The sequence below is a fragment of the Hippopotamus amphibius genome, chromosome 3, assembly GCF_030028045.1.
Source record: "Hippopotamus amphibius kiboko isolate mHipAmp2 chromosome 3, mHipAmp2.hap2, whole genome shotgun sequence".
Lineage (NCBI taxonomy): Eukaryota > Metazoa > Chordata > Mammalia > Artiodactyla > Hippopotamidae > Hippopotamus > Hippopotamus amphibius.
Window position 1 is genome coordinate 130,914,684 of NC_080188.1, and position 21,461 is coordinate 130,936,144.

Sequence of the window (21,461 nt, forward strand, 5' to 3'; positions counted from 1 at the left end):
GTAAATATGGATAGTGATACCTACCTCATAGAGGTCTCTGCCAAGTGGAGGTAACGACTATGGATCACTTACTGTGGCATCTGACACATAGTAGATGCTCAACCAAAGATAGATGTGGTCCTGACAACAGTGATGGTGCTGGTGATGGTGACAGCGGTGGCATTCGTGGTGTGGTGGTGTAGCTGATAGTGATGAAGGTGATGGTGACGGTGGTGGTGCCGATGGAGGTGATGGTGGTGGTGGCCATGGTGATAAAGATATGACAGTAGTAGGCGAATGGCTGAGGATGGCAAAGCCTAGATTCACACCCTGTTCTGACTCCACTCCTGTGCCAGCTCTTTCTGGAATCTTTTTACTGCACCTTCTGGCATCCTCTACATCAATGATTTTTAAAACTTTTAGTCTCAGGATCCTTTCCATTAAAAAAATTATTGGGGACCACAAAGATTATTTGTTTCTGTAGCTTACTCTATCAATATTTACTCTGTTTTCAAAAATATTTATTTACTTATTCCTTTAAAAAGAATAATGATAAGTTTGTTATGTGTTAACACAAATAACACACTATTTATGAAAACCAACTATCTATTCCAAAACAAAAATATTTAGTGAAAAGAGTAGCATTGTGTTACATTTTTTTGAGAGTCTTTTTAACGTCTGGCTTAACAGAAGCCAATTGGATTCTCACATCTGCTTCTGTATTCCATCTATTGCAATATCACACGTTGTAGCCTCCAGAAAACTCTGTTGTTAAGTTGTGAAAAAATATAAGTGAAAAAGGCAAATAGCATCCTAGTATTGCGTTAACAGTAGCTTTCACGTCTTGGACGCTTAAAAGGTCTCACGACCCCAGCAGGGTTTTAAGTTCACAGTTTGAGAAGTGCTGCTCTAGATCTTCCAAGTCGAGTGGAGAGGTTCTCAGCTTCCAGTGTCTCAATATTCCTGCAGAAGCGGCAGAGGCACCCCGGAGCCCACACGTGCTCCAGTGCAGACTCACCATGTGACCTGCGTGATGACCTGCCCACTTCCAGCTCTTGGTCACCTTTGTGTAATGTTGCTGGGCTTCTCCAAGTTCTGCCTGCTAACCAAACACAGCCACAAGAGAGGGGCTGCTCGGCAGTGGCTGGTGAGCGGGAGCAGGATCTGAGACCACTGCCAGATCCAGCCCTGTGAATCCGTTAGTGCATCCCTCCAGGACGAGGTTCCACACCTTGAGAAGAAAGGGCAGCATGGCTGCCCTGCATGCTGGTTCCCAAAGGCAGATCCTGCCGTGGAACTTTTTTTTTTTTTTTTTTTAAATCACTCGCTGTGTCTGTGGCACCAGGCAGCAGCCCCAAGCCCTCCCCGGACACCGGAAGGGAGAATGTGCCAGGGTCCTCGTGGTCCTCCCAAAGTCAGGCTGGAGAAAGCCAGCCCTCAGCCCCAGCGTGGATTTGCCAAAACCCTGTGGCCTGGGATGTCAGGATGCTACAGGCTGGTTGGAGAGCCAGACCCCATCCAAGTCTCAGAGCTTTGGTGTGGGGGGAAGCCCTCTCCACCCTTCCATCCTCTGTAACTGAGGGCAGGAGACAGACTTCTCTCTTGGGGCTCAGAGACAGGAAGGGGTAGAACCCAGATCAGCTCTAGTCCACAGCTTTCAGGACCCCCAGGCTGTGTCCTCAAGTAAAGACTCAGAACAAAAGCATTTAGAACAGGGAAGAAGTTCAACAAACTTTGGTCTGGCTCAGCAGAGCAGACTGCAGGTTTTCAAGGGAAAAGCAGATGCAGGATGCCCGAGGGTCCCCGTTGCAGTGGGTGAATCGTGTCCCCCAAAGATATATCCGTGACCAAACCCAGTACCTGTGAGTGTGACCTTACTTGGAAATGGGGTCTTTGCAGATATAATTAAGCCAAGGACTTCCATACGAAACCCCGGACTGTCCTGGTGGGCCCTAAATCCAATGACTGTATCCTTTTAAGAGAAAAGAAAGGCAAATTCGAGACAGGGACACACAAAAGTAGAGGACTGAGTCAGTGAGCCAAAGAAGGGAGTGGGCAAAGAGGGGCCGGTGTCGACTGGAAAAAGATGCACCACCTAAAAGTAGACAATTGTGTTATCTTGTTTTGTTTTTAAATTTATTTATTTAATTTTTATTTATTGGCTGTGTTGGGTCTTCATTACTGCGCACAGGCTTTCTCTAGTTGTGGTGAACGGAGGCTACTCTTCATTGTGGTACGTGGGCTTCTCACTGCAGTGGCTTCTCTTATTGCAGAGCACGGGCTCTAGACATACAGGCTTCAGTAGTTGCAGCACGTGGGCTCATCAGCTGTGGCTCACAGGCTCTAGAGCCCAGGCTCACTAGTTGTGGCGCACGGGCTTAGTTGCTCTGAGGCATGTGGAATCTTCCCGGCCCAGGGCATCGAACCCGTGTCCCCTGCACTGGCAGGCAGATTCTTAACCACTGTGCTACCAGGGAAGCCCAACAATTGTGTTTTATTTGGTAAACTTGCTGAGGACTTAAGCCCAGGAGGCAGCCTCTCAGACAGCTCTGAGCAACTGCTCTGAAGAGGTAAGGAGGAGCCAAGATACTTAGGGGTTTTTGCAACTAAAATCAGGTAGTCGAACCATCACAACAGTACTGTTAATTAAAGAAAAAACAGACATCTCAAGGTAACGAATTTAGCACTTTTCTACGTATGGGGAGATGCAAGAGCTGGGGCTCACTGGAATCATGCCTTCGATGGGCACCTCATCCGCACAGGGCCAGTGTCCCGCTTTTCTCCATCCTGAGTCCCCTCAGGGTGCACAGGCGGGGCGGCTGCAGTGGCTGACAGCTTAGTGGCTGCAGCATCTTTGTTCTCTGATATGGCAGGCGACATTCTTTGTCCACACCAAGCGAGCTGCCCCTGCTCTCCGGGCACTGTCCACCTCATGGGCCCTCAGGGCATTCCCCAGGCACGTCGCCCCCACATGGCAGTGCCTACCGCCCCACGCAGGAGGGCCAGAGGCCGAGTGTGCTGGCCCAGCTTTCACCTCCGTGTCTGCGGGGAGTTCTGGGCGCGGACACATCGGCGTGTCCAATTGCATCCAGCATCACGCGCTCCCCACAGCCTCTCCGAGTCCCTGGAGGGCTTGTCCTGTAACTAACACCTTCCTGTCCCTCCAGGTAGGAGAACAAGTACTAGGACCAAAAGAGGGGGAAAAATCCATGTTTTTACCTTTATTTATCATCAGGTCTGCCTGCATCAGGGGTTTGGATATGACCTTCTGGAGGACGTGTGTGTGTGTGTGTGTGTGTGTGTGTGTGTGTGTGTGTGCGCGCGCGCATGTGTGTGACACACAGAGAGAGACAGAGAGGCAAAGAGACAGACAGAGACAGAGACAGAGACAGAGACAGAGAGAGCTGTGCAGGCAGCCAGCCTGCTCAGGAAGCCCCTGCCCAGTGCCCACGTGACTCAGAATTCTAAAGGGAGATTCTTCAGCTGAATTTCACAGGTTTCTCTGAGAAAGAACAGAAAACAGCCCCTGCTCAGCCCCCACACCTGGCTTGGTGACTCAGCCCATGAAGACATCACCACACAGCATCTCCCAGGGCAGAGGAGGAGGGACAGGTCCGGGGATGCTGAGGCCTCAGGGACGGGGCTGGAGGAGGCTCTGCCTGCACGCCCAGCCCAGCCCTGAGGACAGGGAGGGAGAGCCGGCCTCCTGCACCCTGGCTACAGCTCCAGGTTCAGTCCTGCCTAGGCCACTCCCCAGCAGCCTGGCCTGGAGCTGGTCACTTAACCTCCAGGGGGTGGGGAATGGTGACCCCCGCCTCCAGGAAGAGGAGGGGATGCAATCATGCAGGCGTGGAAAGTGGGCACACGGTGTTGGCACAGGGCGAGCCATCGATAAGTGTCGCAGTTGTTTTTAGGACTAGCTGTTGTGCTCTGGAGACCACCACATACCCCTCGAGAGGCAATTATCTCACTGAAGCTCGGGCGCTGAGGATCTCAGAGCAAAGATGTTCTGGAGTTGGCCCTGAGAGTCTAGTCACACCATTGGGATGGATTTGCCCCTGGGCCCGCAGGGGACAGCGGGCCCAGGCTCACCTGCTATGGCCGAACCCCTGGGCTGCCCTGCAGCCTCCCTGGGCCCAACTAGGAGTCAGAGATCCGGCTGCACCCCTTACTTGGGGCTCAGTTTCCTAATCTGAGAAATGGGAGAAATAGTCACCACTACCCCCGCCAGCCCAGCAGGTGTGAGAGGACCCGGCACCTGCCTGCCTCAGGACCCCCACCGCAGTGGACCAGCCCAGCCAGCACTGGCCCTGCAGTGGTCTGAGCCCGCCACAGCCCACCCAGGAGGGGTCCTCTCTGAGAAGGCGGGCATGTTCCAGCGTGCTCTGGCTAACCCACCCTTCCCTGTGAGGCAGGCAGTGCAGCAAAGGGGCAGGGGCCCCCAGGGGTTCACCTCTGAACCTGTGGATCTTCATTAATGCGGTGGCAGAGTGCAGAGGCTCGGAGCACTGCTCTGGAGCAGACTGCTGGGGGCAAGAGCCCAGAGACTTTCTTCTGGCTCTGTGCCTCTGCTTCCCCGTCTGTAAAATGGACCCTGTCAGGACCTGCCCTTCAGGGCTGTGGGGAGGGTTTGAGTCCATACATCTAGAACCCCTTGGTGTGGAATCAGGGACAGGGTGGGGGAATCCATGAACAGGACCTGTGGAGCTCCTGCAATCCCCAGGGACAGACCCCCCAGAACTAGGGAGGGACCCCCATGGTGATGCGTGTACCCACTCTAGAGCAGGGTTTCTCAGCCCCGGCACTACTGACACTTGGGGCTGGATCCTCCCCCATGAGGGCCACCGTCTTGCGTGTGGATGGGTGTTTAACGGCCTCCCTGGCCTCCACCCACAGGAGGCCAGTAGCACCCCCAGCTGTGACAACCAAGGATGTCTCCAGACAGCACCCGATGTCACCCCGAGAGGGGAGGCCAAACGCGCCCAGTGGAGAACCACTGCTCTCCAGACCTGGATGGAAATAGTCTTAACTTAAATTGTATTCCGCCTGAGAAAGTAAAGTGCTCCGTGTTTGCAAAGGCAATTAAAAAAAAATCTTACCTCTCAGACAGCTTTTCTGAATTATCATAAATTCAGAACCAAGTGAGAAGCCAGTGGCTGCCCGTCAGAGACGGTACCAGCCACTTCCTCCCCTGGGTTCACATGGGGAGCCCGTCTCCCCGCCCCGGGGACTCACGGCAGCCCGCGGGGTGAGATGCTCTTGGGGCCCCGCCCCCCTTGACAGGTGAGGAGCCCGAGGCCCAAACCCCGGCAGCTCCTGCACGGTGAAGCCCACCCAGTGCGTCCTCGGAGCCGTCACTGTCAGCACCCGGCTCTGCCCATCTCTGTGCCTTTCCTGCCCCATCCCTATACTTGGCCATGTGTCCCTGTGACCTCAGCAGTGTCATTTCATAACCTCAAGCTGGCTTCAAACAGCATCAACAGGGACTGGAAACGTTCCCTACTTGGCCCCTGAGACCTCAGCCCCAGGGGACAGCAGCTTTGTTTTCTTCCTCAATTCCCTGTGGATTGGCCCTGACAACCAGCCGTTGGCCAGGCTGCCGGCAGCCGCACCCAGCTCCGTGCAGAGGCTTCAAAGAGCATCCGGCCTGTCTCCTTGGTCCCCGTGCCACGCAGACTCTCCCCTGAAGAGGCGGAGGGGTCCCGCCATGGCCCTGAGTATCTTGTCTGAGCAGTTCTGCGTCCAAAGGCCTCGCAAGGTGACTGGGGGGGGGGGGGGGGGACCGGTCCTGGGGGTGCGCCCAGAGCCGCCTCCGAGGCAGCACAGGCCACCCCTTCACCCCTGGTGCTTTGATACCCTGGGGGCACCACCTCCTGGCCCAATGGGTTGGGCGTGATGCTGAGGCTGGGGGGCAGCTTGGTCCAGGCCACCCACCCGACTGGGGTAAGAACTCTCTTTGAGCCTGCTCCAGCTAGCGGGGCTGGAGGGAGCCTCCCTGGGCACTCCGATGACCACCAGACTCAGGCGCTGCCTGTGAGGCAGTCTCCACCCAACGTAAGGTGCTGGAGCTCTGCTGAGGGTCAGTCCGTCCCGTGGAAGGGAGTGACCGAGAGATTCTTTTTGGAAAAGTCCCCACACCCTACCTGGTCTGGGATGCCTGGAAGGGGGTGGGCCCAGTTCCAGCTGGTCGGTCCCTGGGGGACAGCGGCCTCAGGAAGGCCCCTGCAGGCTCTGCAGACCGAGGTCCTGGAGCCCTCCCTGCAGGTGAGGGGCTGAGGGAGACCCCTTACCGCCTCTGCTCCTATCTGCTGTTGTTTAGCGGATCTAGGAAGTGGATCTATCCAGGAAGGCTTCAGGGGTCTAAAAGGTCTCTGGGGGTGATGGGGACACACAGGAGAAAAGCCGCAGGAAGGTGGGCTCCTGGCCAAAACAATAAATAAATAAAATACTGAGAAAGAAGTGCAGTTAGAAACATGGGTGTGAGGCAGGGGTGCATCTAAGCTCACAGGTGGGACACGCACAAAGGTCTCGGGTTTCTGGGTTTCCTCGTGTTTTGGTGGCTTCCGCCTGGGCGAGAAATGGGGACAGTTTCTTGGGCTCAGAAAGAGAGGGGCCCCCCCCACTCTGGCTAGGGTGGGCTGGAGGCCTGCAAACATCTGTGATGGCGTGCCCTCCCGCCCCCTAACCCCTGGAGGCTGACCCCCGCACCCCGTTCCGGAGGAGCGTCCGGAGCCCCGGGGGCCGCGGTGCGCGGGAGCCCCAGCGTGCGCCAGGGAGACGGCGGCGGGCCGGGCCGGGCCGGGCAGGGACTGGGGTCCCGGGCGCGCCGGCTCCGCTCGCCGATCCCGCCCGGGTTTTGCGGCCGCCGCGCCCTCCGGCCCTCCTCCCTGGCTCCTCTCCTCCCTCCTCCGCTCCCTCCCTCCGCTCCCGCGGTTGGATCAGTCTTCTGGCATTTCCTGCAGCCGGGCCGCGCCGCCAGCTGAGCCCCCGCGCGCCCGGCCCGGCCCGGCCCAGCGCGCCCCGCTTCTCACGGTAGGAGCGCGGCGGGCGGGGAGGGGGCGGCGGGGCAGGACGGGGGTGGGGCGGGGAGGGGCCGCGTGGGGGGAGGGGAGCGGGCCGGAGGGGCCGGGGCGGGAGGGCCCGGCGCGTCCCGCGGGCCGCCGGGGGGCTGCTGCGGGGGGCTGCTGCGGGGGGCTGCGGGGGCCCCCCGCGCCGGAGTCCGCAGACCCCCGGGACTGGGGCGCAGCCTGGCGGACCTCGACTGTGGCCGGTGCTGGGGAGCCCGGCCCGGCCTGGCGCTCCGGGAGCCCGGGGTGGCGCGGGGACGATCCCAGACGCGGGCGGGTTGGGGCGCGGGTGGGGCCCGAGTGTGGGGAGCTGCGGTCAGCGGGGCTCCCCAGTTTGAGGGCTTGAAGAAGCCGGTGGCCGGGTCCATCTGCCTGGAGTAGCCGGGTCTGTGTGCTCAGCTCAGCCCAGACCCAGGCAGCCTTGAAGGGGCAGGGTCTCTGGGGAGGGGACGCGTTGCCCCTGGGTGGGGACGGGGATGGTGTCTGGCATCCCAGCTCCGGGCTTGGCTGTGAGAGCTGAAGGAGAGGACCTTTGCTGTCACCCACCCCCCAGAGCCTCCATCTCTAGGCCACTGACCCCCTAAAGATAGGGAGCATCGGAAATTGTTTAGGGGACATGAGTCTACATGAGGGTCCTGTGCGCTAGAGGATGCCTGGGAGTCAGGGGAGGGCAGGACATGGCGGGGAAGGGGGGGCGCTGTCAGCAGCCCAGGCGCCCGGCCACTGCCGCCTGCGACCCCCAGGTACCACCTCCAGCCCCTCACCCCACCCCCCAAGCTGGGCTGTGTGCTGTTGGAAGACCCTGGAATTGGGATTCTGAGTGGTTCTGGGGGTGTGAACAGGTCCCGCCGTGGGGAGGTGGGCTTCTCTGTCCGCGCTCATCCTGGGGCTGAGCCAGGCCCAGCCCAAGCAGCTGGTTGGATTTCTGCTCTTTTGCCATTTGGAGGTTTCACCAACGAACCGCACTGTCTGCACCAGAGATAGTTTGTACGTGTGTCTGCTCTTCTGCCTGTGCCCTCAAGGTGCCTTTCACAGGCACACCCCTGTGATGCTCCCCCAGGCGCAGCCCCCAGGCCAGGTCCAGAGGCAGGCCTGGGCCGTCATGGCCAGGGACGTGGGCACAGCCTTTGGGTTGGACGTGTGCGCCCTTGGCTCTGTGTGCGCCTGCAGGGTGGATCCAGGTCCCAGACAACAGAAACGCTGCCCTCAACAATGGCAGGCGGAGTGGTTTGTCGGGTGGCTTTTACCCACTTCCTCGGCTGTGTGAGGCCTTGCCGCTCCTTGAACTTGACAGGCTTCGCAGGCAGCTGGCAGTTCAGGGGCGTCAGGTCCAGCTCCAGCTCGGCAATCCCATTGTCTGCCTGCACACGTGCGGGGCAGGGCCCCCGGGGTTCCAGGAGGGCGGGCACTGAGTGTGTCTGTCTGGTCCGTCTTGCCAGCTGTGTTTAGAGATGGTGACAGAGCAGATGGGCCAGGTGAAGACCCTCCAGCCGACCGTGTCCGGCCTCGTCCTGGGGAGGCTGCTGTGCAGATGTGGACCCGTGGGCGGTGCCTCCTGGACGCCGGATGGAAGCCCCTCCTTCCTGGGCCTGGGGGTCAGGCTGGCCTGAGTTGGGCCAGGGATGGCTAAGTCTCCAAAGGTCTGTCCCTCCAGGAAAGGCTCTTTCCAGAATGCCAGCTGCAGCCCCTCCCCCTAGAATAGTCAGTACTGTGCTCAGAGGGTCCGCGATCAGTTTCTCTCCTGAAATCACTCTTCCTGGAAGCTTCCTGAGCTGTGATAGTCACCTGACATGCTGCACCCAGGGTGGGGGGTGGGGGTGAGGAAGAAAAACTGCGTGACGGGCCAGGGTTTGAAGATTGTGGTGTGTCTCTGGCAGCTGTGTTTGGGGGACTTGCGCTTTCTGCTGAGTCTGTGCTTAAGCGGCGTGCGTGCACGCATGCGCGCACATAGACACACACAGTGCCCAGGTGGACGAAAACTCACCCAAGGTGATGGACGTGTGCCCGCCCCCCCCCCTTGCCATTCGTTCAAGGGACAGGTGCGCAGCCACAGCAGGGAAGCAATGCAGCTCATGGGTACGTGGGTGAGGCCTGAACCCCGGGGCTGGGGGCTGTTCAGGGGTGCACCATGCGTGTCAAAAGGATCCCCGTCATCTGGGCTTGAAGGGAGCTGTCAAGCACAGTTCCCATCGTGGGGTCCACAGGTCGCATGGAAGCACCTGGCTACTCTCAGGAGTGGCAGGGAGCCCAGGTGGGCTTCGTTGGGGGTCGGGGGCCGGGGTTGGCTGGTGCAGAAGGACAGCTGTCAGGCATGCAGCTGTCACCAAGGAACAGAGTACTGCCGTTGGTGTCGGATTTGCCCTGTGAACCTGCAGGTCAAGGAAACAACTTACAACCAGGGCGGGGTGGGGGGGGGGGGGCGGGGTGCTGAGCTCTCTGCGGGTCTGCGGGTTTGCGGCTGGCCTTGGTGGCTAGGTAACCTTCACCAGCTGGAGCTGTGTGAGCAGATAGTGGAGCTTCTCCAGGGGATGGTAGTGGCAGTTGAGGACAAAGGACTTGGACTTTGGATTACATGTCCTCTTGGCATCACAGTTGCTCCAGGCCAGGGCCCCTGTGTGCCCGTGGGTGTGAAGTTGGCATTTGCTGACTTTTATACTGAGGGGTGTGGGCACCCGCTGTGTGGTCAGGACCTGCCCCCTTGAAGGCCAGGGCTTGGATGGGACTGGGGTCTGGGACATGAGGACTCTGGCTTAGAGTTCTTTGTCCAGTGAGGTAGCTGGGGAATAAGCCGTCAAGGTAAGAAATGCTGCAGAACTGAGATGTGGGGATGCCTGGAAGCGCCCCAGGAATCCCCAAGAAGGGAATCCCTGCGCCAGCATCACAGACCCTTGGGATTCAGAGAGGGAGGCTTGAGGACCATCGGGAGGGGCCTCGGAACCACCCGGCCAGGCCCCTGGGGAGGCGCAGGGCCGGCAGACAATTGCCAAGGTTATCTGGGTCATCGAGCCAATGAGAGATCATGAGACCGTCCCCACGGCTCAGGACACAAGCCTGGTTAGCCAGCTCCAGGGCACCCGCAGGGCCTTTGTCGAAAACCTCAGAATCAGTACTTCCCTAACCTCCCAAGCCCACCTCATACCCACTCCTCTCTCCAGACTGGCCTCTGCTCCTGGCTGAAGCTTCCGTTCGAAGGTGCTGGGTTTCATTTTCTTAGCACCGTGATCCGTACATCTCTGAAACCATCTCCATCCTGCATCCGTTCAGCTGAGTGACTGAATATGCAGAGGGCGGTTGGACCAGGGCCAGGCCCTGGGCGGGTGGGCGCTGGTGGCGCACGGGTCGTCCTTTACTCCTTGCCCGGATGTCTGCTCGGGGCTCTGTCCCCGGGCCTGGCACCCAGTAGGTGCTCATGAGAGGCTGTAGAATTGTCTTTGCCCAAGGATGCCCCATCCTGCCTCTCCCTCCAGGTCTGCGGGCCTCACCGGCTTCGGCAGGCAGGATGCCTGGCCAGCCCAGGCCCTCTGTCCTAGGATGGACGGACCCGGCTTGCCACCCTTCCTGGGGCCCTGCAGTTCCTGGATTAGAAGTACGGTGTGCAGAGTGGCTTACCTGGGAGGCATGCCTGGTGTTCATTGGGCAAGTGGAGGTGGCCTAGGCCGCCCGGGCCCTCTCTGACCCTGGCTGGGACGAAGGGATGCAGAGGGCGTCAAGGCCCCACAGTGGAGCGTTGCCGCCCGTATCCCAGTGAAGGGATATTTTACAGGCTTAACAAGCACGTGAGGAGGGGATTTGGGGACACCCCGTCCCACGGGCTGCTGGCCAGGATGATGCTTGTGACCAGCTGGGGGTCACTTTCCCTTGTCTGAGGCCAGGGAGGGGTTGGAGACCTGGAGTAGGCAAGTCCCCAGGCAGGCAGAGGGAGGGGGTGGCACAGTGGGGATGGACCAGGCCTGAGCCTGCTTCTGAACCAGGCGGGAGGGGGGCCTCCAGGTCCTCGGCCACAGTGGGCAGGGGCGGTGCCTTTGTCCCTTCCCTTGCTGGTTTGGCCACAGCCACCAGGAATCCGAATCTGTTTTCAGCGGCTTCCACTCGAGGAAAGGCGGTCCCTCCAAGAGGAGGGATCAGGCAGTGTACTGATGTGCCCGCCTATTGGGGTGAATGTGGCCTGCTGCGGGGGAGGTGGCTTAAAGGGCCAGGCGTGGGGAGGAAGGGGGGCGGGCCATGGGGGGATTCTGTGCCAGCCTATTGGGGTGAATACGGCAGAGTCCATTTAAAGGGCTGGGGTCTGGGGGGAGGGCTGTGGTTCTGTCTCGGGGGCTGCGCTGCAGCTGCAGGGTTGGCTCCTGGTGGCTGCTCCTCTCCAGCTTCCCCAGGAGGCCAGAGGGAGGGGCCGGAGGGTGAGCAGCTGGGACAGGAAGGCCGGGTGCCTGCCCTGTAGGGTGAACCTCATCCCCACCCACCCCCCTCAGGAGTCCCCCAAATCCAGCCTGGGGGGGGCGGGGGGGTGCGCACAGTGTCTGAGGTCTGCAGACTAGAGAACCAAACATTCCAGGTCCGAGAGCCCAGGGACAAGCCTTTTGTTATTTATTGACACTTTTACGGAATGTGTTTTTCTGCCTTTGCTGCTTTCGGAGACCAGTGGGGTCTCTGGACTGGGGGTGGGGCGGGCTTCACGGTCAGTCCTCAGTCACCCTTGGGGTGGCACCCAGGGGTCGGGGGCCCTTGCAGGTCCTCCCCTGGGCCCTGGACTTGTGGGCTCCTCACCCCAGCTCCAGGAGACAGGGGATAGGGGAGCCCCATTTCTCCCTCTTGGAACCTAAAAGTCAGTGTGGCATCCGGTGCAGGGCTCTGAGAACGTGGTCAGGAGTGGCCGTGGACAGAGCCCCTGCCTGCTCAGGGCACCTCCACGTCCACCTCTGCAGTGGCCCTGACCAGGGCCCTCCTGGGTCAGCACTCAGCCACTCAGAGGGACAGGACAGGCTCCCCTGCAGAACCCTCTTCCCTGGGGGGCCTGGGTCCCCACCGCCCCCTCTGCTGGCATGGCCTGAGCTGAGCAGGCCCCCGGTGCCCTGGTCCAGGCCTGGGGCTGGAGGACGGGACAGAGGCTGGCCAGGGTCTCAGGGGTCGATGGCGTCAGGGATCACGGTGGATTTGGAGGCCAGGCCAAGGAAGAGGCTCAGGGACTCTTCACCCCAGGCCCTGGGGCCAGCAGCTCCTTTCCCCCTAAAGCTCCCTTTCCCTGTCTGTAACCCGGGCTCACCGCAGTCTCATGAGAAGTCACGAGACGGGTGACCATCAGCCCCGTGTTGGTGACTCTGGCTGGGCACACAGTAGGGCCTTGGGGGTGCTGGGGGTGGGGAGGGGGAGCTGGGGCTTCACGTGAAAGCCCAAAGATGAGCGCAGGTGGGGTGAGGACCGCGCCCCCAGGGCTGAGAACTCCAGCCCCAGCCCCCAGCTGACTTTCCGCATGGGCCTGTCTCCTGGGTGAAAACTGACCCACAGGAAGGGGGCTCGGGCCTGATGCTTCGTTGTCTGGCTTCAAAGTGAGCGCAGACTCTCACCTCACCCTCCTGTCTCCCCTCCCCAAACAAGGCTGCGATTGAGGTTCCGGGGGCTCACCGGGTCCACCCAGCTGCCCTCAGAGAGGGGAGGAAACCACAGCCCAGAACATGGCAAGACCTCAGTTTCCCCGTCCATGTGTCCCCCGAAGGCGCCCAGATCCCTGACATGCTGTGTTCATGTTCCCATCCCCCCCAGATGGGCAGCGACGGGCAGGAGCTGGGAGGGAGAGGGTGTCCCGAGGCCCGGCCTCTCTGGAGGGCTCAGGTCCCCAGCACCTGCCCCTCCAACTGTTCCATAGCCTGAAGGTACGCAGCAAGTGTTATATGGAAAAAGTTTCCACCAATTTTAGAAGTGTGCAAGCCACGGGAATTCCCTGGCCATCCAATGGTTAGGACTCTGCGCTTTCACTGCGGGGCCTGGGTTCAGGTGTGGCAAAAACAAAAAAACAAAAAAAGTTGTGAAAACCACAGGACTGATGGTTGGAAACCTCTCCCCCTCCCCCTCAGGCACCACACGTGACCTCGTGTCACCAAAGCAGCTGCCTGCTGCTGCCCAAGGTCCCTCACCCTTGCCTCCCTGCAGTCCTGCAGCAGGGTGGGGAGAGGGCCACCCACGAGAGCCACCCACAAGGGCCACCAGGCGTGAGCCCTTTGTAGGACCTGGTGCCACTCCTGGCACCCTCCACCCCCTTCTGGAGCAGAGAGAGAGCAGCCCACTTTGAAGGAACCCTCCGCCACTCCAGCCCACCCACACTGCTTCTGCTTTGGGCTCCTGCGACAGAGCACAGGTGGCCCCTGCTCTGAAGCCTCCATGCTGCCTGTGGACCTCAGCAGCCAGCCCTGAAGGGCGGGACCCCAAAGGGCAGGACCCTGGAAGGGCAGGTCCTTGAAGGGCAGAACCCAAAGGGTAGGACCCCAAAGGCTGCCAGGAAGAGATGCAACCTTTGGTCGCACAAGGCTGGGAGAGCTTGGGGTTGCAAGAAGATGACAGCTTGACACAGAAACGTAAGAAGTCAGCCCCACTGTGCGATCCAGAGAGTCAGGCCACTTGGGAACAGGGCCTGGTTGCTGGTCTATTCCAGTGGCCCCTGTGGGTCATCCTGGCTGGTCAGCAGGCTGGCTCTGGAGGCTCCCAGGGCGGGGGGTAGAGGCGTTCCCATCCGAGGGGCGGTCTCAGTGCTGGGCCTGGCCGCTGGGACCCCTTGCATCCTTTCTCTTGGCAGTGGGCGTCCACCATCAGCAGCAGGAAGGCCTGTCCTGCAGGAGAACCTTCCAGCTCCCAGGGCTGGCCATGCTGGGCTGGGTTTCCTTCGCCTGATCAGAGGGGAGAGTTTCTCAGTCCTGTGGCAGGGCCCCCGCCCTCAGCTCTGCTCCCCCAGGATCGCCGGGCGCTCACTCGGATGTGACGCGGCCCCTCTGTGCCTTAGCATAGGCTGATCCCTTGCCTGGAAAGCCCTTCCTCGGTGCCACCGACTCAGCACCCACGGCGGGGTCTGCACAAAGTGGCTGTGGAGGGAGCCCAGGTGCCGGGCAAGCACAGCCCCAGCCGGCACCGTGTCTGTGGGCCCTTCATGAATCCACCTCACCACTTACCTGCCCTTCTTTTTTTTTTTGCCTGAAATATACTAGATTTGTTTATTTTTTATTTTTTTATAAATTTATTTTTTTTAATCTTATTTATTGGTTGCATTGGGTCTTTGTTGCTGTGCGCAGGTTTTCTCTAGTTGCAGTGAGCGGGGGCTACTCTTCATTGCGGTGCGCCGGGCTGCTCACAGTGGTGGCTTCTCTTGTTGTGGAACACGGGCTCTAGGCACGTGGGCTTCACTAGTTGCAGCACATGTGCTCAGTAGTTGTGGCTCACAGGCTCAATAGTTGTGGCGCACGGGCTTAGTTGCTCCGCAGCATGTGGGATCTTCCCAGACCAGGGCTCAAACCCGTGTCCCCTGCATTGGCAGGTGGATTCTTAACCACTGTGCCACCAGGGAAGCCCTAATTTTTTAATATTTTTAACTTGAGGTCACACTGGTTTATAATGGCGTGTGAGTCTCATGTGTGTATATGATGTGTGTGTTGTGTTTCGACCTCTGTCTACACTACAGCCTGCATCCAGTCCCGTGCTGTGGCCCCCTTCACCCATTCGCACCCCCTACTCTTCCCTCCCCCCAGTCACTACTCTGCATGTGTGTTTTTGTTGCGGTTTGGTTTGTTTATTTGTTTTGTTTTTTTGTTTGCTTTTTAGATTCCGCATAGGAGTGAGATCCTAGGTATTTTGGTAATTGTCTTTCTTCGTCTGACTTGTTTCACTTAGCGTAACGCCCTCGAGGTCCATCTGTGTGGTCTCATGTGGCAGGATTTCGTCTTTTCTCGCTGCTGAGTCGTGTTCCGTTGTGGACACCCTGCTGCTTTGTCCTCTCATCCATCTCACGGGTTGGGGTTGGGTCTCTGGCCGGAGCCACAGGCCAAGCCCTTGCCTCCTCCTACTTGCTGGGAAAATGTCACTTGTTTTGCTTGCAGGTCAGTGAGCTGCTGCTTCTGTTTGTTTGGTTTGGGTGTTTTGCTTTTGGGCGGAGGCAGGTGGTGGCGGGAGCGTGTTAAGCCAGATGTCTGAGTCTAAACAGCACCTCTGGAAAAGGGGCCTCTGACTTGCTGTGGGGGCTCTGGAGCAACTCTTCTGACCACATGGACACTGGGCCGCGTGGTGGTTAGAGTGTGGGCTCAGCGGGAGGCCCCCCTCCCCCGTGAACATGTCACTAGCCAGGGGGCCCTGGGCAAGTCCCTCAAGCTCCAGGCCTCAGTTTTCTCATCTGTAAAGTGGGCATGGCAGCGCCGGCCTCGGAGACAAGAGGAGGATGTGTTTGAAGCACGGAGCCGGCCCCCCGAGATGCGTCAGCCACCGGCCCCTGTCTGACCGAGGCCCTGCCGGCAGGGAGGGACCATCTCCTTATCACTGATTAAAGCTGTAATTAATGATTAATGCCTGCGAAAGGTTTACACACAGAAACCACATAAAAGAATAAAACTGATCCGGCCTCATCGTGGTCCTGACCTCTGTCTCTGCCTGCTTCAGGCGGGGAGCCCGAAGTTCCAGCGCAGGACTGGCCCCTGGCCGCCCTCCCCCCCGGGGGCTGCCAGGCTGACGTCCCGACGTGGTTTTGTGCTTCTGCTATATATGGATGAATCCAAAAACAAATGCAGGCCCCTCTGGCTCCATGACAGATGTCACATGCCTGCCGTGCTCCCTTCGCGCCCTGCTTATTTCCTGTCACTGCAGAGTCGCGGAGAAGTTGCAAAAACCCGTATCCGCAGGCTTTTGCAGCTTCTTTTGGGCCATGCGGTTACGAGTGCCTGTGCCTCGTTCACGTTCCTTCTTTCCTATAAATAAGTCAGGACTTATTTCCAGTTTTGTCAAAGGACGTTGGGTTGTTTCCGTCTTATCCCTGGAGCGCGTCCTGCTTTGGGTCTCCTGGGGCACGTGGGCGGGCACTCCTCTGGGGTATTGGCCTGGGGTGGGGTCTTGGGGTCCCAGGGTGAGCACGTGAGCAGCCCGACTGCGTGTGGCCAAGTGGCTGCCAGTGGCACCCCGGCACACGTGGGGGGTGCCAGCCTTTCCCCTGGAGTGAATGCAGAAGGAGGACACCCAGTGGAGGAGAGAAGTAACAAAGCTCTGAGCACCAGGGTGGGGTGGGGGACTCTTCCCAGGACCCGGCCCGGGTGTGGGGGGCAGGGCTGCGTCTCCCGCGAGGGCGAGGTCCTCGGCTCCCTGTGCTGTCTGGGGTTGAGTCGAGCTTTCTTAGCAAGTCTGTGGACACTCCTGGCCTTGGGGACCCACCCATCATGTCTGCCCTCTGGAATCCCACTGGACGGAGGTCTTTCTCCCCACCTCTGCCTGGGCTGCAGGCTGAACATCGACTCCCAAGGGCACACGGTGCAAAGGTGTTTCCAGTGTCCCCCCAGGGGTCGTGCAGTGACCAGCACGTTCTATTAATTAAAGATAAGAACTATGTATAACATGATGCCTATAGTTGATAACATTATTGTATAATTGAAGTTCACCAGGAGAGTGGAACTTAAATGTTCTCACCAAGAAAAAATAAAGATAAATATGTGAGCTGTTGGATATGCTAATAAACTAGACGAGAGGAAGCCTTTCTCAGTGGAACGTGTATCAAATCAGCACGATGTACACTTTCAATATCTTACTGTTTTATTTGCTAATTATATCTCAATTAAGCTGGAAAAAAATAAGCTGAACTTGAGATGGCTGGGGTCCGGGGGAGGATGGGTCTGGCCGAGGCTCTGTAGGCTCTGCCTGGAGCTGGTTAGAGCATAGAGGCGCCCAGGTTGAAACACACATGCCCCCCCCCATCCCCCCCCCCCACGCCAAAAATGCGGTGCAGATGGTGGCCAAGTTCCAGACCGAAGCAGATCACTGGTGGGAGGGCTGCTGCCCTGTTGTCAGGTCTCCTGGGGCCTGGATGCAAAGACCATTGGTGACACTGGTGCACCAGCCCTTTGGGTTCTCGGGTCACTCTGGTCCACAGCCACCAGCTGGGAAGTGGCCCAGGCAGGACTGGGCCCCTGTGCCTGGTGTCCATCCCAGGAGAGAGGCTTCATCTCCTCCGTCCCCCAGGTGTGGCCAGGGAGATGCCCCTTCTCCCAAGGGTGCTGGCCCATCCCTCTCAGCAAAGCCTGCTTGTGTGGGTGTGACGGTCAGCCAGGGCTGCTGTAACAAACACCACACTCGGGGCACCTTCAACAGCCGAATTCACTGTCTCCTGTCCTGGAGGCTGGAATCCCAGACTCGGGTGGGCGGGGCTGGGTCCTCCTGAGGCCTCTCTCCGCGGCATGTAGACGGCCGTCTCCTCCCTGTGTCCTCACAGAGCCGTCCCTCTGTGTGTGTCTGTGTCCTGATCTCCTCTTCTTATGAGGACACCAGCCCTGTGGGATTAGGACCCACCCTAGTGGCCTCATTTTACCTGGATCACCTCTTTAAAGACCCCATCTCCAAACACAGCCACATTCTGAGATACTGACGGTTAGGACTCCAGTATATGAATTTTGGGGACACAGTTCAGCCCTTACAGTGGGTGATGGGGTGGCCATAATCTTGGGCCGCCAGCACAGTAGTAGGGCTCATCAGCAGATTCCTGGGCTGAGATTCTATTTTTACTTCCTATGAGGCCGAAATGTTTGCAGGGAGGAAGACTTTGAGGCGATCAGAGCCTTTTACACCCATAAATGTGTGGAAATATTTTCAGATTTCACTCCCTCGGATCCTGACTGTTTTATCTCCGCCCGGGCGCCCTTGGCCAGGATTTCCAGGGCCTGCGCCTGGGATGGAGCCAGAGGCTGACACCGTATGAGATGCATACTCGCAGACCTAGTCACACTTCCCTGGGTCTGAGCACCACCCGTGGGCGGGAAGTCCAGTGAGGCGAGTCATGGGTGTTTGCAGGGTCAGCATGCCTGCGGCCATCAGCTCCTGCTGCCCCCGGCCTCCCCACCTGCTGGGCCATCCTCTCCCGGCCACATCATCCCAGGCCCGCATCCGCTTCCCCATCACCATTGCCCTCTGCTCAGTCCAGCAGACACCCTCTGCGTGGCCCTTGGGAAACCAAAGGCGGCCTTTCCTTCGGGCTGGGGGGACCAGGGGACGCTGCAGCAGTGGGCCATTCGTCTCCACACTCACAGACCTTCCTGTGCCAGCAGCTGTGTGCAGAGCCCTGAGAGCCGACCGAGTCTGCGCTCCTGCCCAGTTCTCTGCAGTGCTGGCGGTGGCCTTCCCCAGGGGTCCCCTGCCCCTCCCTATTGCCAGACCTGATGGTGCCCGCTGGGTGCGGCGTGGGGCCCGTGGAGAGCTCCACCCGGAACGCAGGAGGAGGAGGAAGTACTCAGCTGCTGGTAGCAGACGCTGTGTCAGGATGTGGTCCCCAAGGTACCTAGTAGGGCTGACCTGATGGGCTTCCTACTGAGATCTCCAAATGCAGCAGCAAAGGGGAAAAAAGACTTCTTCCACACCAAGTGGGTCCCTGAGGAGCTTCCCCCACGTGGGGCCACCGCTGGCCCCGCTGAGGGCCCCGCCGGCCTGTGCCCCCGCCATCCACCGGAGCTGCAGGCCAGGCTGGCGTTCAGTTTTTAAACTGCGGTTTAACAAATTACGGGAGGAAGACACACAGGCAAATGACTGTCCTCCCGCCTGTTCATTATTTTTAAACTGTGTCTGCTTTTCGGTTTATTTTTAAATCTTGAAAGCACAAAGAACATGCTGTTTGTCTCCAGCGAGCCTGTTCCCCCCAGTGTGGCCATTCATCCCCTCCCGCCTGGGCCTGGAGCATCCCGCCTCGGGCTGGGTCCGGTCGGCCTGCTGGGCAGGGATGACCCCATGGAACCCCTGGCCCCCGGACACCTGCTCCTTCAGGCCATGCGGGCCTTCCCCCGACCAGGGCAGCCTCCCCCGCTCAGCACCAGACCTTTAAAAACCTTACCGTGTCCAGGAGAAGTCTTTCTACAATGCTTTGCGCACGTCTTGCAACCTTAACATATAAGTGAGAAATAATGAAACCCTTTTCCTGGCAGCTTGGGGCATCACGGTGATTAATTTTTAATAATGATTAACATTTTGTTGAAGGCTCTTGAAACGACCTAACTCCTTTAATATTTTTCTTTTGAATTTATTTTATTTATTTATTTATTGGCTGTGTTGGGTCTTCGTTGCTGCACACGGGCTTTCGCTAGTTGCGGTGAGCAGGGGCTACTTTTCGTCGTGGTGCACGGGCTTCTCATTCCGGTGGCTTCTCTTATTGTGGAGCATGGGCTCTAGGTGCACAGACTTCAGTAGTTGTGGCACGTGGGCTCAGTAGTTGTGGCTTTCGGGCTCTAGAGTACAGGCTCAGTAGTTGTGGCACACGGCTTAGTTGCTCCGAGGTAAGTGGAATCATCCAGGACCAGGGCTTGAACCCGTGTCCCCTGCATTGGCAGGTGGATTCTTAACCACTGAGCCACCAGGGAAGTCTGAACCCCCAGTCTTTTGTTTTTTTTAAGAACTTTTATTGAGATACAATTGACATACAATAAACTGCATATATTTAAAGTGTACAATTTGATTTTTTTTTTCTCATTAGTAATGTATATATGGCAATCCCAATCTCCCAATTCATCCCACCTCCCCAGCCCCCCACTTTCCTCCCTTGGTGTCTATAAGTTTGTTCTCTACATCTGTATCTCTATTTCTGCCTTGCAAACTGGTTGATTTGTACCATTTTTCTATAGTCCGCGTATATGTGTTAATATACGATGTTTGTTTTTCTCTTTCTGACTCACTTCACTGTGTATGACAGTCTCTAGGTCCATCCATGTCTCTACAAATGTCCCAATTTCATTCCTTTTTACAGCTGAGTAATATTCCATTGTATATATGTACCACATCTTCTTTATCCATTCATCTGTTGATGGACGTTTAGGTTGCTTCCATGTCCTGGCTATTGTAAATGGTGCTGTAACGAACATTTGGGTGCATGTGTCTTTTTGAATTATGGTGTTCTCTGGGTATACGCCCAGCAATGAGATTGCTGGGTCATGTGGTAACTCTATTTTTAGTTTTGCAAGGAACCCCCATACTGTCCTCCATAGTGGCTGTACCAATTTACATTCCCACCAGCAGTGCAAGAGGCAAACCCACACACAGTCTTTTAACTAAGATCACACCTGGTCTCAAGACTTAATGAGGCTCAGGTTCTTGATGTTTCATCACAGAAAGAATTCAGTGAGAGACAGAGTTACAGGTAAGAAGTGGATTTATTTAGAGAGAAACACACTCCACAGGCCATCTCAGAAGGCGAGAGAGGCCTCCTTTAATCTTTAAAACCACCGTATGTGGTAAGTTCTATTACCACCCCCACTTCACAGACGGGAACACTGAGGCTCAGAGAGGTGAGGAAGCCTGGCAAAGTGCCCCCCCCGCCCCGCCCCGCCCCGCCCGCTGTGGTACCCGACAGGCTGGGGTTGGGGCCAGCTCACCTGATGTTGGTGCTGTAACACTGGAACCCTGGAGGGACGCTGCCCCGTGCAGGGCTGTTTGTCCCTGTGCTCAAAGGTCCCAGGCGCCTTTTCCTAAACTCCCTGTTGGAGGGGTTGTCAGTTATTTCCTTTCTAAAAAAACTTGTTTCTGTTTCCAGTCCCCTCTTGTGTAGGATGGACTAGATGAAGAAGGTCGTTAGAAATGTGTGCAAACCAGGGGGAGGCCGAGGTGTGTCAGGGAGTCACGAGCGAAACCGTGGCCGAGAGGTCTGTGATGCTCCCCTCGGCTGCCGAGAGGCTGCCTCTGTCTGTGCTCCACATCTCGTTCAGACCCGGCAGGGCTCCTCCCGGTGGTTAGCACCGGCCGCTGGGTATCGACTGCCCACTCGAACCCGGACTTTCGGGGTGCAGTACAGGCACCCGCTCTGTTCACTCAGGACAGGCAGTGAGGGGCCGGGCAGTGCCAGCTTTGGGCATGAAACCGGGGCTCAGAGACAGTCCGTGCCTTGCCCGCTCCGCCAGCTGGTGAGTCCAGAAGCCCCTCGCGGTTGGACATCGGGTGCCCTGGGTCAGTTGTAAGGCAAAGGAAGGGAATGGGGGGGGAGCGCAGATTAAGAGGCTTAGGAGGGGAGCTCATGGTTGGCCGCTCGGGATGCACCCTGGAGGATGAGATCATAAAGAAGAAGGCAGTGAGGGTCTGGGAGGGCGGGCGGCAGGGCTGTGGCCGGACCTCGTGCCGGACGGGCTCCTGGGGTGAGTGGGCCGAGCTGGCTTCGACCAGGTGATGCTTGCGGAGTGTGTCTCTGGAGAAGCTTGTGAAGCCGGACGTCCGTGTAGC

General features: G+C 58.2%; 1 protein-coding gene across 7 annotated transcripts in view; it reads left to right on the forward strand.

Moving 5' to 3' along the window:
• Positions 1-21,461, forward strand: part of OSBPL5 (oxysterol binding protein like 5) — a 90,748-nt gene that overhangs the window by 16,520 nt on the left and 52,767 nt on the right. The window contains exon 1 of one of the 7 annotated variants that reach the window (XM_057725673.1): positions 5,505-5,737. The exons of 2 other annotated variants lie outside the window; for them this stretch is intronic. In XM_057725673.1, the coding sequence (XP_057581656.1) occupies positions 5,687-5,737 (51 nt within the window). In that variant the 5' untranslated portion in view covers positions 5,505-5,686. Of the gene's footprint in view, positions 1-5,504; positions 5,738-6,900; positions 7,012-21,461 lie in introns of those variants that run through there. 4 more of the 7 variants (XM_057725677.1, XM_057725679.1, XM_057725682.1 and 1 more) reach the window with 4 other exon arrangements.